Here is a 16,270-nt window from a genome sequence, read left to right as displayed (position 1 = left end):
AAAAAAAAGTTTGCCCATCCTTTAAAAATGCTTTTAATCGTTTGCCCACCCTTTAAAAATTGTTTTTTTCGTTTGCCCACCCTTAAAAAAAATGTTTTCGTTTGCCCACCTCTTAAAAATAAATATTTTCAAAAAAAAAAGTTTGCCCATCCTTTAAAAATGCTTTTAATCGTTTGCCCACCCTTTAAAAATTGTTTTTTTCGTTTGCCCACCCTTAAAAAAAATGTTTTCGTTTGCCCACCTCTTAAAAATAAATATTTTCAAAAAAAAAAGTTTGCCCATCCTTTAAAAATGCTTTTAATCGTTTGCCCACCCTTTAAAAATTGTTTTTTTCGTTTGCCCACCCTTAAAAAAAATGTTTTCGTTTGCCCACCTCTTAAAAATAAATATTTTCAAAAAAAAAGTTTGCCCATCCTTTAAAAATGCTTTTAATCGTTTGCCCACCCTTTAAAAATTGTTTTTTTCGTTTGCCCACCCTTAAAAAAAATGTTTTCGTTTGCCCACCTCTTAAAAATAAATATTTTCAAAAAAAAAAGTTTGCCCATCCTTTAAAAATGCTTTTAATCGTTTGCCCACCCTTTAAAAATTGTTTTTTTCGTTTGCCCACCCTTAAAAAAAATGTTTTCGTTTGCCCACCTCTTAAAAATAAATATTTTCAAAAAAAAAAGTTTGCCCATCCTTTAAAAATGCTTTTAATCGTTTGCCCACCCTTTAAAAATTGTTTTTTTCGTTTGCCCACCTCTTAAAAATAAATATTTTCAAAAAAAAAAGTTTGCCCATCCTTTAAAAATGCTTTTAATCGTTTGCCCACCCTTTAAAAATTGTTTTTTTCGTTTGCCCACCCTTAAAAAAAATGTTTTCGTTTGCCCACCTCTTAAAACTAAATATTTTCAAACAAAATCGTTTGACCACCCTTAAAAAAAAATAATATATTTATATATATAAATAATATAATATATAATATATATAACAATATAAATATATTTGGATTTTATCGTTTAAACACCTCTTAAAACTAAATATCTGCAATTAAAAATTACTTTCAGTAAGTTGTGGCGCCAATTCACACGCACACGTGTTACTTGCCGCATTGACAATGCATACATACGTACATATTACAAAAACAATGTTGTGTATTCTGCTTATTCTTCACTAGTTCCTTATGCTGAGCAACAACAATTTCATATGCTTAACAGTTAATTTGCTGTTCGACTGAAAAGCTACATAGCTAGAAATTAGTCGTACGTTTCGTTGCTAGCAAATTGGTTCATATACATACAACCCAGAAACCAATGTATTATATAAAAAAAAACGAAAAACAAATATGTGTTTGCTTTACCATATTATTATCCAACCTAATTTGGAGTTTTCATAAGCATTAAAATGATGTATTTTCATTTTTTATTCAATTTGATTTTTTCAGTGCAGATAGCAGAACCGATAATGTGTATGTGTGTTTTATTTATATGCATATGTTGGTTATAGGCAAAGACACCTCCGGTCTTTGATCGTTTCTTGGGAGTAAGAAAGAGAAAGAGAGATTTCCAAAATTAATTATTTTTAAGAAACAATTAATAAAAAGAACAATTTTTAGAGGTGGGAAAAAAACAATTTTTAAAGGGTGGGCAAACGATTAAAAGCATTTTTAAAGAATGGGCAAACTTTTTTTTTTGATAATATTTATTTTTAAGAGGTGGGCAAACGAAAACATTTTTTTTAAGGGTGGGCAAACGAAAAAAACTATTTTTAAAGGGTGGGCAAACGATTAAAAGCATTTTTAAAGGATGGGCAAACTTTTTTTTTTGAAAATATTTATTTTTAAGAGGTGGGCAAACGAAAAAAACAATTTTTAAAGGGTGGGCAAACGATTAAAAGCATTTTTAAAGGATGGGCAAACTTTTTTTTTTGAAAATATTTATTTTTAAGAGGTGGGCAAACGAAAACATTTTTTTTAAGGGTGGGCAAACGAAAAAAACAATTTTTAAAGGGTGGGCAAACGATTAAAAGCATTTTTAAAGGATGGGCAAACTTTTTTTTTTGAAAATATTTATTTTTAAGAGGTGGGCAAACGAAAACATTTTTTTTAAGGGTGGGCAAACGAAAAAAACAATTTTTAAAGGGTGGGCAAACGATTAAAAGCATTTTTAAAGGATGGGCAAACTTTTTTTTTTGAAAATATTTATTTTTAAGAGGTGGGCAAACGAAAACATTTTTTTTAAGGGTGGGCAAACGAAAAAAACAATTTTTAAAGGGTGGGCAAACGATTAAAAGCATTTTTAAAGGATGGGCAAACTTTTTTTTTTGAAAATATTTATTTTTAAGAGGTGGGCAAACGAAAACATTTTTTTTAAGGGTGGGCAAACGAAAAAAACAATTTTTAAAGGGTGGGCAAACGATTAAAAGCATTTTTAAAGGATGGGCAAACTTTTTTTTTTGAAAATATTTATTTTTAAGAGGTGGGCAAACGAAAACATTTTTTTAAGGGTGGGCAAACGAAAAAAACAATTTTTAAAGGGTGGGCAAACGATTAAAAGCATTTTTAAAGGATGGGCAAACTTTTTTTTTTGATAATATTTATTTTTAAGAGGTGGGCAAACGAAAACATTTTTTTTAAGGGTGGGCAAACGAAAAAAACAATTTTTAAAGGGTGGGCAAACGATTAAAAGCATTTTTAAAGGATGGGCAAACTTTTTTTTTTGAAAATATTTATTTTTAAGAGGTGGGCAAACGAAAACATTTTTTTTAAGGGTGGGCAAACGAAAAAAACAATTTTTAAAGGGTGGGCAAACGATTAAAAGCATTTTTAAAGGATGGGCAAACGATTTTTTTTGAAAATATTTAGTTTTAAGGTATGGAAAATGCTTAATTCCTTAAGTGCTAATATTTTCTAAACTAAAAGTTTTTTCAAAATTCTAAAGGGTGGGCAAACGTGGGCAAACAAAGTTATTGCGATTAAAAAAAAAAAAGTTTGAAAATATTTAGTTTTGAGGTATGAAAAATGCTTAATTCCTTAAGTGCTTATATTTTCTAAACTAAACGTTTTTTCAAAATTCTAAAGGGTGGGCAAACGTGGGCAAACGAAGTTATTGCGATTTAAAAAAAAAAAAGTCAACTTTTTGAAGTTCGAAAATTTTCGAAAATTTTCGAAATTTCATATTTTGAAAACTGGACGTGGGCAAAAAAAACTAATTGGTGGGCAAACATGGGCAAACGATGGGCAAACGATTCCACCTTTCAAATTTCAAAAATTCGATTTTTGCGGACCCAGCTTCTTTGAGCTAGTAGACGCAAGTGGACTCGTTAAACGCGCGCAGCTTTACAAATTGACTATTGAAAATCATTATGAGTGACGCCGATATGAACGGACGGAAGGTCGACGAGGCTTCTGGCATCAATAACCCGACATATACATACCACAATTATATTCTGATAACATAAACATTTTTATAATCGAATTTGAAAATACTTACTTAGAAATATACTTTAATTCAAAATTTTCTTTTTATTATAGAAAAATATTATAGAAGTACTTATAAAACTAATAAATTCAATAAAATCTGAAGAAAATACACATTTAAAGTTTCTGATGCCAATATGTGGGATTTTTGAACTGCTGCTGGGTTATCACCTGGATATAATGTAAAAAAAATTATGAAAAAATATAAAACTCTTTTAAGTGTATTTACCTTTTAAAATATGAACATTTACAGATTTGGGGTTTGCGTTTGACGGTAAGCAAGAATATTGCCCCGAGTCAGCAATGCTTGCTCGTTGAATTAATAGATACGATGTTGTTATGTCTCCTTTTTCAGTTATTACTGAAACTCCTCCTCTTGGTGAATCATAGTTAATTTCCTGCGACAAAAGGAGATACTTATTGTTGGTTAGAGTGTAAACAATAATAGTTATCAAGTAGATTAGCGAAATATTGGAGTAAGCCAAAATAGACTCAGGAAAGATAACTAATTTATATAACGAGCAATTTAGGAGATAATAACCGGCGGAAATAAATAACAGTTAAAAATCTATTCGTGTTCTAATTTGACTATGCTGGTGCTGAGGTGGCTCAATCAGTAATCCGTGACAAAATTTTATTGTAAAATATTGGTTACCGTGCGAGATAACCACGCTGTACCCAAAGTTAAGAACAAGAGATCAAAGATCAACGGTGACTAATTTTATTTACATAAATTACAGAGTTTCGCTTTTTAAATTTCAAGATGCGGAGATCCTGATTGCCAACGTGGAGTTTTGTTGGGAGAGTGGCGGGGGACGGTGTACTCCGACGTTCTAGCACAATCGATACTGCCCAACGTCTCGCTTCGAGAGCTCTGTCGACGGACCATGGTTACCTGCGGAAGAAAGGAGTGCAGGGACTGGATGCCACAACGGTTAGACTTGAGTTTAATGCAAAGGGAGTTTCCCGAAAGTCTTCGATTCCAAATAGTCGAATTTTTTTTCGAAAATATTGACAAATTCGTCCATCAGAGCAGGCAATTCTAATAACTATTAACCGTTTTCGCACCACGTTTTCTTTTATTGATATTTAACATCCCCAAAGGTGCCGTACGGTGCGTAGAGAAGAAACTATTGCTGCTTTAGAGCGTAGCATTGAGGAAGACCCGATCATCATGCAAGGCTTCGATTCTTCGAATGGGCCCAATACGAAATTGCCGTTGTTTGAATTGTTACGTTAAGAAACAAAACTGCGACATTTGGAGTGAAGCTAATTCTCAAGTATATGTCGAAACACCGGAACATCCAGAAAAACTGACTCATTGGTGCGCTTAATGGACAGGTGGAATCCCTACATCTTCAAAAACGATGATGGCCAGAACGTTACAGTCAATGGTGATAGGTAGAGCCAGGATTACTAACATTTTCATTCCCGAATTGAACATCCATGATGACAACTTCCTCTACAAATGATGCCGAATGCCGTCCTTAACTCAGCCACTCAAGGTACGTCATCCTTTCCTGAAGTAAGACCGACTAGTCGAGCCAGTGGCCAACGCATTGGAGGAAGTTTCTCGTCCTTGACCAGCACCAAATCAACTATGCGAAGAGGTTGACTTGTTGAACGCTATCTGGTGCGCTGTTGAAGTAGGTTTAGATATTCCTCACCCCAATAAGCCCAAAACATCAGTTGAAGGTGTCTTACTTTCTGCCATCCCTCTAAATTTCACTAGAAATTTGAAAAGGTTTACCTCGAGTGAATATCTCTGTGGGCGGTCTATTGCGAACCAACGACTTGTAGTAGAAAAGACCACAATTGTCGATTCCATTCGGAAGGTTATGATATGCTCAATAAGCTGCGGCTTGGTCGTAAAGCATTTAACGCATTTGCGAACCACTCATGAGACAGTTCTTAACCCGTCGAACTGCAAACGTAAATTTGCCAGCAGTGCTCTTGGGCCTGCATGCAGTTGTCGTTCATGAAAGTTCCGAATAATAGACAGAGTTATGGTGTTTGGGCCAAATCATTGGGTGTCTAGCATTGTATAAAAGTGCCGAATTTTCCGAACGGCCACCACGTGTTAAGTGTCATTCTCATCCAGACAGGACAGTAGCAACTAGGGATGTCGTGATATTAAAACAAGAGAGAACGCTATAGTCGAGTTCCCCGACTATCTGATACCCGTTACTCAGCTAGTGGAAGTGCGAAGGAGAGTCTTTAACACTGACAGTTTTTGGAGGCTTGTAGGCGTTAAAGTGGGCGTGGCCAAAAGTTTTTTGGCAAATCGATAGAAATTTACAAGTCTAATACAAAAATGAAAAAATATCAAAACATTTTTCAAAAGTGTGGGCGTGGCAGCTTTGGGCGGTTTGTGGGCGTTAGAATGGGCGTGGCAACATGAATCGACAAACTTGCGCTGCGTCTATGTCCCAGGAGTCTGTATGCTTAATCTCAACTTTCTGGTTTTTTAAGTTCCTGAGATCTCGACGTTCATACGGACGCCCACTCTAACGCCCACAAACCGCCCAAAACTGCCACGCCCACGCTTTTAAAAAATGTTTTGATATTTTTTCATTTTTGTATTAGTCTTATAAATTTCTATCGATTTGCCAAAAAACTTTTTGCCACGCCCACTCTAACGCCGACAAACCGCACAAATCTGCCACGCCCACACTTTTGAAAAACGTTTTGATATTTTTTCATTTTTATATTAGTCTTCTTAATTTCTATCGATTTGCTAAAAAACTTTTTGCCACGCCCACTCTAACGCCCACAAACCGCCAAAAACTGGCAGTGCTGAAGACTCTCCTTCGCACTTCCACTAGCTGAGTAACGGGTATCAGATAGTCGGGGAACTCGACTATAGCGTTCTCTCTTGTTTTATTTTTAGGTATACTTCGGCCAGAAATGCATTGAATTTCTGCAATTAATCTAGGGTCTCATCTATTCCCCAGTAGTTATCGTGGAGTGTAGCCTTTCGACCGTGCAGTTACTCGGCGTCTCACCTTCCTTTTCATATGTGCTAGGGTCTAATCTATTCCACTGTGGTTGCTTTTCAAGTGATATTTTTTAATAACTTTTTCCTGTTTTCTTTATTATATCCAGCAATAATATTGTAATCTACCATAATCAAAATATTTGCATGTCATGGATGGTTAAGACCAACTCCTCCAGTATCATCAATGCCACCGTTATTTTAGGTTTTAACATTTCCTTAAGCTTACGGGCAATTGTTTCATCGTCAAATGTATTCTATATCCAAGTTTTGCATCATATTCCTAAATGGAACTTGCTTTACTACTTAAGAAATTCTCCCCATTTCTATAACCACCTGAATGTTATATTCGTCTAAATGTTTCTCCGAAATTGGAAATCCCAACTACAAGTTTTCCGGTACGGAGGTACCGGAGTGTATCGTCTCTACATTCGTTGCCACTTCCGAGTCGTTTTGTAAGACGTTAAGCTCCGGTTGGACTCTGCTTAATGCGTCCGCCCCTACGTACAAGGAACCCTTCCTGTATACTATTTTATAGTCATGTTCTAACACCGGGAGTCTAGTTTAGAGTCGGGTTATTTAATGCTCATTAGCCAGGTTAATGATCCGTAACCATTTTGAACATGGTGCCAAACAAATAATGTCTTAAATGCTTCATTGACTAAATGATGGCAAGCATTTCTTTCTCTATGGTAGCCTAGTTTGTTTCCGATGTTAATAGGGTTCTACCAAAGACATTAGAATAACAAGATGCGTAATGCCATACGATTTTTTTGCACACGATTTTTTCGTCGTGGCTTTTCAAGTGGCTCCAGGCTTTCTCGAAATTTTGTTCAAAAGCCAAAGAGCGGAGAGCTCTAGAGCCACCAGCTCTCTTGTACGCATACAGCGACAGCTGACCACTGTATTAGTGCACACGTATGCACATGCATTGTAAAAATGACAAAATATGCCCTGGATCTTAGAAGTTCTTAGACTTTAAATCTTTATTATTTTTTATAAATTGACACCACTTAAAAACTCTAGTCTTGCATTGCCTTAACATAACAATTATTCAAATTCAACACAGAAATAATAATAGCACAATCTATGTACATTATAATGCATAATAATTTTCAAATATGACTTTATATTAGAATAATTGTCATTAGAGTATTCAGCGTGCGACGTGTGAAAAATATAAGAAGACAATGATTCTTCGGTGCTTATGTCCGCACTTCCTGCTTCAAGAAATCAATTTTGCAATAAACAGATTCCATATTTTTATTTATTTTATTTATATATTAATTATACCCGTTACTCATAGAGTAAAAGGGTATACTAGATTCGTTGAAAAGTATGTAACAGGCAGAAGGAAGCGTTTCCGACCATATAAAGTATATATATTCTTGATCAGGATCAATAGCCGAGTCGATCTGGCCATGTCCGTCTGACCGTCCGTCTGTCCGTCCGTCTGTCCGTTCGTATGAACGTCGAGATCTCAGGAACTATAGAAGCTAGAAAGTTGAGAGAAAGCATACGGACTCCAGAGATATAGACGAAGCGCAAGTTTGTCGATTCATGTTGCCACGACCACTCTAACGCCCACAAACCGCCCAAAACTGCCACGCCCACACTTTTGAAAAATGTTTTAAATTTTTTTAATTTTTATATTAGTCTTATAAATTTTTATCGATTTGCTAAAAAACTTTTTGCCACGCCCACTCTAACGCCCACAAACCGTCAAAAACTGTCAGTGATGAAGACTCTTCTTCACACTTCCACTAGCTGAGTAACGGGTATCAGATAGTCGGGGAACTCGACTAAAGCGTTCTTATAGCGTTTTTATACCCGTTACTCGTAGAGTAAAAGGGTATACTAGATTCGTTGAAAAGTATGTAACAGGCAGAAGGAAGCGTTTCCGACCATATAAAGTATATATATTCTTGATCAGGATCAATAGCCGAGTCGATCTGGCCATGTCCGTCTGTCCGTCCGTCTGTCCGTCCGTCTGTCCGTCCGTCTGTCCGTCCGTCTGTCCGTATGAACGTCGAGATCTCAGGAACTACAAAAGGTAGAAAGTTGAGATTAAGCATACTGACTCCTGAGACATAGACGCAGCGCAAGTTTGTCGATTCATGTTGCCACGCCCACTCTAACACCCACAAACCGCCCAAAACTGCCACGCCCACACTTTTGAAAAATGTTTTGATATTTTTTCATTTTTGTATTAGTCTTATAAATTTCTAACGATTTGCCAAAAAACTTTTTGCCACGCCCACTCTAACGCCCACAAACCGCCCAAAGCTGCTACGCCCACACTTTTGAAAAATGTTTTGATATTTTTTCATTTTTGTATTAGTCTTGTAAATTTTTATCGATTTGCTAAAAAACTTGTTGCCACGCCCACTCTAGCGCCCACAAACCGCCAAAAACTGTCAGTGCTGAAATTTCTCCTTCGCACTTCCACTAGCTGAGTAACGGGTATCAGATAGTCGGGGAACTCGACTATAACGTTCTCTCTTGTTTTATTATAACAAAATGATGAAAATATTTAAAATATCACAAAAAAATATCGACATATTTGATATTTTTGATTTATTTTTTCAAATAAATTTTTTTTCCCACAATTAATAAAATAAAAGTGTCTTATTAACTTTATTTTTATACCCGTTACTCGTTGAGTAAAAGGGTATACTATGTAGATTCATTGAAAAGTATGTTACAGGCAGAAGGAAGTGTTTCCGACCATGTAAAGTATATATATTCTTAATCAGGATCAATAGCCGAGTCGATATAGTCATGTCCGTATGAACGTCGAGATCCCAGGAACTACAAAAGCTAGATTAAGCATACAGACTCCAGAGACATAGACGCAGCGCAAGGTTAGTGTTGCCAAGCCCACTCTAACGCCCACAAACCGCACAAAACTCCCACTCCCACACTTTTAAAAAATATTTTGATATTTTTTCATTTTTGTATTAGTCTTGTAAATTTCTATCGACCTGCCAAAAACTTTTTTGCCACGCCCACTTTAATAAAAACCTAGAATATCTTCCGCTCCAATTCCACTTTTCGGTCAGATCAGCATATTAAGTAAACAAAAATGTAACAAACAGTAACAGTAAACTGTAAAAAACTAGGAAAGAAATTTAAAGATTAATTTTGAAAATCAAACTCAACTCTAACTGACGTATTTACTCTCTCCATTTCCCACATTTCTCGAACCTACGAGAGTTAACTGGCGCAGTCGGTAGTCCTTTGGCCAAAGGGCGGTTCAACCAGGATTCGTAGCGACCAAGGATGAACATAATATTAACGATATTAATATTGTTATATTAATATTAATATCGATGTAAGGAGGAACATAAACAGTGAGTAGAGTGTTAGTGTGTATAATGGGAGTTGGAGAATAATAAAGAAATCGCAAATTGATAATATAAATTTGGTAAATAGTAAATGTAAAAAATGCGAAATGATTCATAAGCTTAGAGGCCAACAGTGCGAAGTAAATAATTAATTAAAGCTAACGAGCTAAGCTCGAATATTAACTGAATAATCACTGAATATAAACACTTACAGATTAAGTGCAAGCCCCAAGATCAGTTTTGCAGAAATAGGAGGTGTTAAGTAAAATACAATTAGTTTTAAACGAAAAATTGGTATGCACGGAAAAGTAATTCAAAGCAAACGGCTCGACCGCCAGCAAACGGTGGCGGTTGTCGACGATTCGATGTGACAAAAAAGTTAGCTCTAGCGAACGATCTTTGGCCGATGTCATGCCGGACGGTGCGTTCGGTTGTAGTTAAATGTTCGGTGCTCAGCTTAGGAAGTTGCCAACAGGTTTTATAGCATTGAATTACAGAACTCCATTTCACACACGGACACTTGGGGATCCACTAAACAATAATACACAGATTTCGGCATTTTAACAAGAAAACACTAAATTTAATATATATTATTATATTAATTGATTAGCCATAACACTAGATTAAGAAATCATCGATTTACCTCACAAACGCAAACAACTCATATACGTAAGATACATGTCATTGCAAAGGGATAGGCAGAAAACTAGTATGGCAACTACAAGCGTATTAGAGGCCATCAAGGTAATAGACCTAGTGAAGATTATTCCGAAATATAATGGCGAAGGAGGATAATTAGATGGATTTATAGATGTACTTTTTAGGCACAGCTTTATTTGCGGGTAAAGATGAAACAGAGGAAATCAATAAAGTTATTAATATACACAGGACCCTCTTTTTCATTAATTAGACCCGAGTTAGTGCACCCACAATATGTAAGAAAACTAAATGACCAAATAGACATTAAAACCATCACCCAACCAAGGAGTTAAGAGGAGTTGGTAAAATGAGAATGTTTTTCTATAATCAGTTCTTCGAAGGGTTGATCGGAATAGATATGCTACAACAGCTGAAGGCAGTTATTAATATACGGAACGTATGGTTCAACGTAGCATATAAAAAACAAAAACTTCATTTTGCCGCATATAGACCATCAGAACTATATACAATAGAGGCCGAGTCCGTGCAATTACAGGATGGAGACTTTTTGTTTAACAGAAGGTATTAACAGGGCAATGACAGGACGACTCTTATTAGAAGTAAAGAAGTAAATTATGCGGATACAGATAAGGTTATTGGAGGAACCGAAAATGTTGTTGAATTTAAAACCCCACAACATTTTTTATTAAACAATATAGAAGGAGCAAGGAGTAGCATTAGTAGCCTTCCATTTCACAAAATCATGACAGAGCACTTGAACGAAGACGAGCTCGGATAATGAAATATAACTTGTAAGAAATACCCAAAGATATTTCATAAGGTAGAAGATAATTTGAATAAGAACAAAGGATGATATTCCCATCTACGCCAGACCATATAGGTATGCGTTTAAGAAAAGACATGAGGTGAGAAGTCAACTAGAGAAGTTTCTGGAGCAGAAAATAATTAGACACAGCCATTCACCTTGGATGGTCCGGTATAGCTGGTGCATAAGATGGATACCTCGGGTGCAAGGAATTTGGGAAGAGCCCTGTACTTTTCGACGGAGAAGCCGTTTGGCTTAAATAATGCTCCTGCTACCTTTCAGAGGTTAATGAATAACATTTTTGATAAGTTGCTGGGAAAATGTTGCTCATTTATATGGATGGCACATTACAGACTTAGAAATTGTATTTAAAAAGCTAACAGAAACCAATTTTAAATTTCAGTTGGACAAGACGGAATTCCTGAGAACAGAGGTGGAATAGGGTATGTAATGACGCCACAAGGAATCAAACCTAATCCGGGGAAGATTGACACAATAAAGAAATTCAGTATCCCGAAGACTAGGAAGCAGATAAAATCCTTCCTAGGATTATTGGGTTACTACAGAAGGTTTATTGGGGATTTCGCAGTAATAACAAAGCCACTGACGAAGCAAACTAAATGAAAAAGGCCTCACAAATAGAGGAGGAGTATACAGAGGCATTTGAGGTTTGCAAGACCCTTTTTGTAATGATCTAATCTTGCAATATCCCGATTTTGAAAAGCCATTCATCCTAACCATGGTTGCCAGCAATTATGCCATTAGAGCAGTCCTATCGCAGGGAAATTTAGGAACGGACAGACTAATAGCATACGTAAGTAGAACCAAAGACATTAGAATAACAAGATGCGTAACGCCCATACATTGGTTTTGCACTATGCAGCCACTTTTTTGGTGACGACCAAAATTGCACTCTTTTCGCTCGCCTAAAATTGAGAGCGTAAAAATCTAAAAATAGAATTGTCTTGCTTGTGTGAGTATAAAAATTAAAGGAGATAGTGTGTATTTGTGCGTGCTTCTGCTAGAAGACGATTTTCGGGCCGAAATCAGTTTTGATCTAAGAAACAAATTTGATTAATGTTTTGGTCAATTTCGATTCAAAACTATTATGGTTTGAAAGAAGTTTTTATACCCGTTACTCGTAGAGTAAAAGGGTATACTAGAGTCGTTGAAAAGTATGTAACAGGCAGAAGGAAGTGTTTCCGACCATATAAAGTATATATATTCTTGATCAGGATCAGTAGCCGAGTCGATCTGGCCATGTCCGTCTGTCCGTCCGTCTGTCCGTCTGTCCGTCCGTCTGTCCGTCCGTATGAACGTCGAGATCTCAGAAACTACAAAAGCTAGAAAGTGGAAAATGAAAAAATATCGAAACATTTTTCAAAAGTGTGGGCGTGGCAGACGGATAGACGGACGGACAGACGGACGGACAGACGGACAGACGGACGGACGGACAGACGGACGGACAGACGGACGGACAGACGGACATGGCCAGATCGACTCGGCTATTGATCCTGATCAAGAATATATATACTTTAACTTTTGTAGTTCATGAGATCTCGACGTTCATACGGACAGACAGACGGACGGACAGACGGACGGACAGACGGACGGACAGACGGACGGACAGACGGACGGACAGACGGACGGACATGGCCACGTCGACTCGGCTATTGATCCTGATCAAGAATATATATACTTTATATGGTCGGAAACGCTTCCTTCTGCCTGTTACATACTTTTCAACGAATCTAGTATACCCTTTTACTCTACGAGTAACGGGTATAATTAATATATATAAAATAAATAAAAATATAGAATCTGTTTATTGCAAAATTGATTTCTTGAAGCACGAAGTGCGGACATAAGCACCGAAGAATCATTGTCTTCTTATATTTTTCACACGTCGCACGCTGAATACTCTAATGACAATTATTCTAATATAAAGTCATATTTTAAAATTATTATGCATTATTATGTACATAGATTGTGCTATTATTATTTCTGTGTTGAATTTGAATAATGTTATGTTAAGGCAATGCAAGACTAGAGTTTTTAAGTGGTGTCAATTTATAAAAAATAAAGATAATATAAATAAAAATAAATAAATAAAGATAATAATAAATAATAAAGATTTAAAGTCTAAGAACTTCTAAGATCCAGGGCATATTTTGTCATTTTTACAATGCATGTGCATACGTGTGCACTAATACAGTGGTCAGCTGTCGCTGTATGCGTACAAGAGAGCTGGTGGCTCTAGAGCTCTCCGCTCTTTGGCTTTTAAACAAAATTTCGAGAAAGCCTGGAGCCACTTGAAAAGCCACGACGAAAAAATCGTGTGCAAAAAAATCGTATGGCGTTACGCATCTTGTTATTCTAATGTCTTTGGTAGAACCCTATTAACATCGGAAACAAACTAGGCTACCATAGAGAAAGAAATGCTTGCCATCATTTAGTCAATGAAGCATTTAAGACATTATTTGTTTGGCATCATGTTCAAAATGGTTACGGATCATTAACCTGGCTAATGAGCATTAAATAACCCGACTCTAAACTAGACTCCCGGTGTTAGAACATGACTATAAAATAGTATACAGGAAGGGTTCCTTGAACGTAGGGGCGGACGCATTAAGCAGAGTCCAACCGAAGCTTAACGTCTTACAAAACGACTCGGAAGTGGCAACGAATGGAGAGACGATACACTCCGGTACCTCCGTACCGGAAAACTTGTAGTTGGGATTTCCAATTTCGGAGAAACATTTAGACGAATATAACATTCAGGTGGTTATAGAAATGGGGAGAATTTAGTAGTAAAGCAAGTTCCATTTAGGAATACGATGCAAAACTTGGATATAGAATACATTTGACGATGAAACAATTGCCCGTAAGCTTAAGGAAATGTTAAAACCTAAAATAACGGTGGCATTGATGATACTGGAGGAGTTGGTCTTAACCATCCAAGACATGCAAATATTTTGATTATGGTAGATTACAATATTATTGCTGGATATAATAGAGAAAACAGGAAAAAGTTATTAAAAAATATCACTTGAAAAGCAACCACAGTGGAATAGATTAGACCCTAGCACATATGAAAAGGAAGGTGAGACGCCGAGTAACTGCACGGTCGAAAGGCTACACTCCACGATAACTACTGGGGAATAGATGAGACCCTAGATTAATTGCAGAAATTCAATGCATTTCTGGCCGAAGTATACCTAAAAATAAAACAAGAGAGAACGCTATAGTCGAGTTCCCCGACTATCTGATACCCGTTACTCAGCTAGTGGAAGTGCGAAGGAGAGTCTTCAGCACTGCCAGTTTTTGGCGGTTTGTGGGCGTTAGAGTGGGCGTGGCAAAAAGTTTTTTAGCAAATCGATAGAAATTAAGAAGACTAATATAAAAATGAAAAAATATCAAAACATTTTTAATTTATAGGTAAAACGTAAAACATTTTTAGAGGAAGCAAAGAGAATATATAGGCTAGAATACACCGATAGAGTTTCACTTACGTCCGTCTGTCCATATGCACTTCGAGATCTCAGGAACTATAAAACTATAAGCTAGAAAGTTGAGATTAAGCATATAGACTCCAGAGACAGAGACGCAGCGCAAGTTTATTGACCCACGTTGCCACGCCCACAGACCGCCCACACTTTGAAAAACTGTTTTGATATTTTTTAATTTTTTTGCTAGATTTGTAAATTTCTATCGATTTGCAGTGAAACTTTTTGCCACGCCCACTCTAACGCCTACAAACAGCCCTAAGCTGCCACGCCCACACTTTTCAAAAATGTTTTGAAACTTGTTCACTTTTTTTATAGTCTTGTAAATTTCTATAGAAACAGCGCAAGTTTGTTGACCAATGTTGCCACGCCCACTCTAACGTCCACAAACCGCCCAAAACTGTTTTGATATTTTTTCATTTTTTTATTAGTCTTGTAAATTTCTATCGATTTGCGGAAAAACTTTTTGCCACGCCCACTCTAACACTTTACAAGACTAATACACAAATGAAAAAATATCAAAACATTGTTTAAAAGTGAGGGCGTGGCAGTTTTGGGCGGTTTGTGGGCGTTAGAGTGGGCGTGGCAACATGAATCGACAAACTTGCGCTGCGTCTATGTCTCTGAAGTCTGTATGCTAAGTCTCAACTTTCTACCTTTTGTAGTTCCTGAGATCTCGACGTTCATACGGACAGACAGACGGACGGACAGACGGACGGACAGACGGACAGACAGACGGACAGACGGACGGACAGACGGACATGGCCAGATCGACTCGGCTATTGATCCTGATCAAGAATATATATACTTTACCTTTTGTAGTTCCTGAGATCTCGACGTTCATACGGACAGACAGACGGACGGACAGACGGACGGACAGACGGACGGACAGACGGACGGACAGACGGACGGACAGACGGACGGACAGACGGACGGACAGACGGACGGACAGACGGACGGACAGACGGACTGACAGACGGACGGACAGACGGACATGGCCAGATCGACTCGGCTATTGATCCTGATCAAGAATATATATACTTTAACTTTTGTAGTTCCTGAGATCTCGACGTTCATACGGACAGACAGACGGACGGACAGACGGACGGACAGACGGCCGGACAGACGGACGGACAGACGGACGGACAGACGGACGGACGGACAGAGGGACGGACAGACGGACATGGCCAAATCGACTCGGCTATTGATCCTGATCAAGAATATATATACTTTACCTTTTGTAGTTCCTGAGATCTCGACGTTCATACGGACAGACAGACGGACGGACAGACGGACGGACAGACGGACGGACAGACGGACGGACAGACGGACGGACAGACGGACAGACGGACATGGCCAGATCGACTCGGCTATTGATCCTGATCAAGAATATATATACTTTATATGGTCGGAAACGCTTCCTTCTGCCTGTTACATACTTTTCAACGAATCTAGTATACCCTTTTACTCTACGAGTAACGGGTATAATTAATATATATA

The 16,270-nt window shown here is 37.3% G+C and overlaps 1 protein-coding gene across 1 annotated transcript in view; it reads right to left on the bottom strand.

The window, feature by feature from the left end:
- Positions 1-3,704: 3,704 nt before the first annotated feature.
- The window catches only part of LOC122625801 (protein CEPU-1), a 249,645-nt gene continuing 237,079 nt past the window's right edge, over positions 3,705-16,270 (bottom strand). The window contains 2 exon segments of the mRNA XM_043805853.1: positions 3,705-3,752; positions 3,754-3,855. Of these exon segments, the coding sequence (XP_043661788.1) occupies positions 3,705-3,752; positions 3,754-3,855 (150 nt within the window).

The sequence above is a fragment of the Drosophila teissieri genome, unplaced genomic scaffold, assembly GCF_016746235.2.
Source record: "Drosophila teissieri strain GT53w unplaced genomic scaffold, Prin_Dtei_1.1 Segkk7_quiver_pilon_scaf, whole genome shotgun sequence".
NCBI lineage: Eukaryota > Metazoa > Arthropoda > Insecta > Diptera > Drosophilidae > Drosophila > Drosophila teissieri.
Note: the sequence above shows the minus strand (reverse complement) of the source record. Positions and strands in the feature narration are given on the sequence as shown.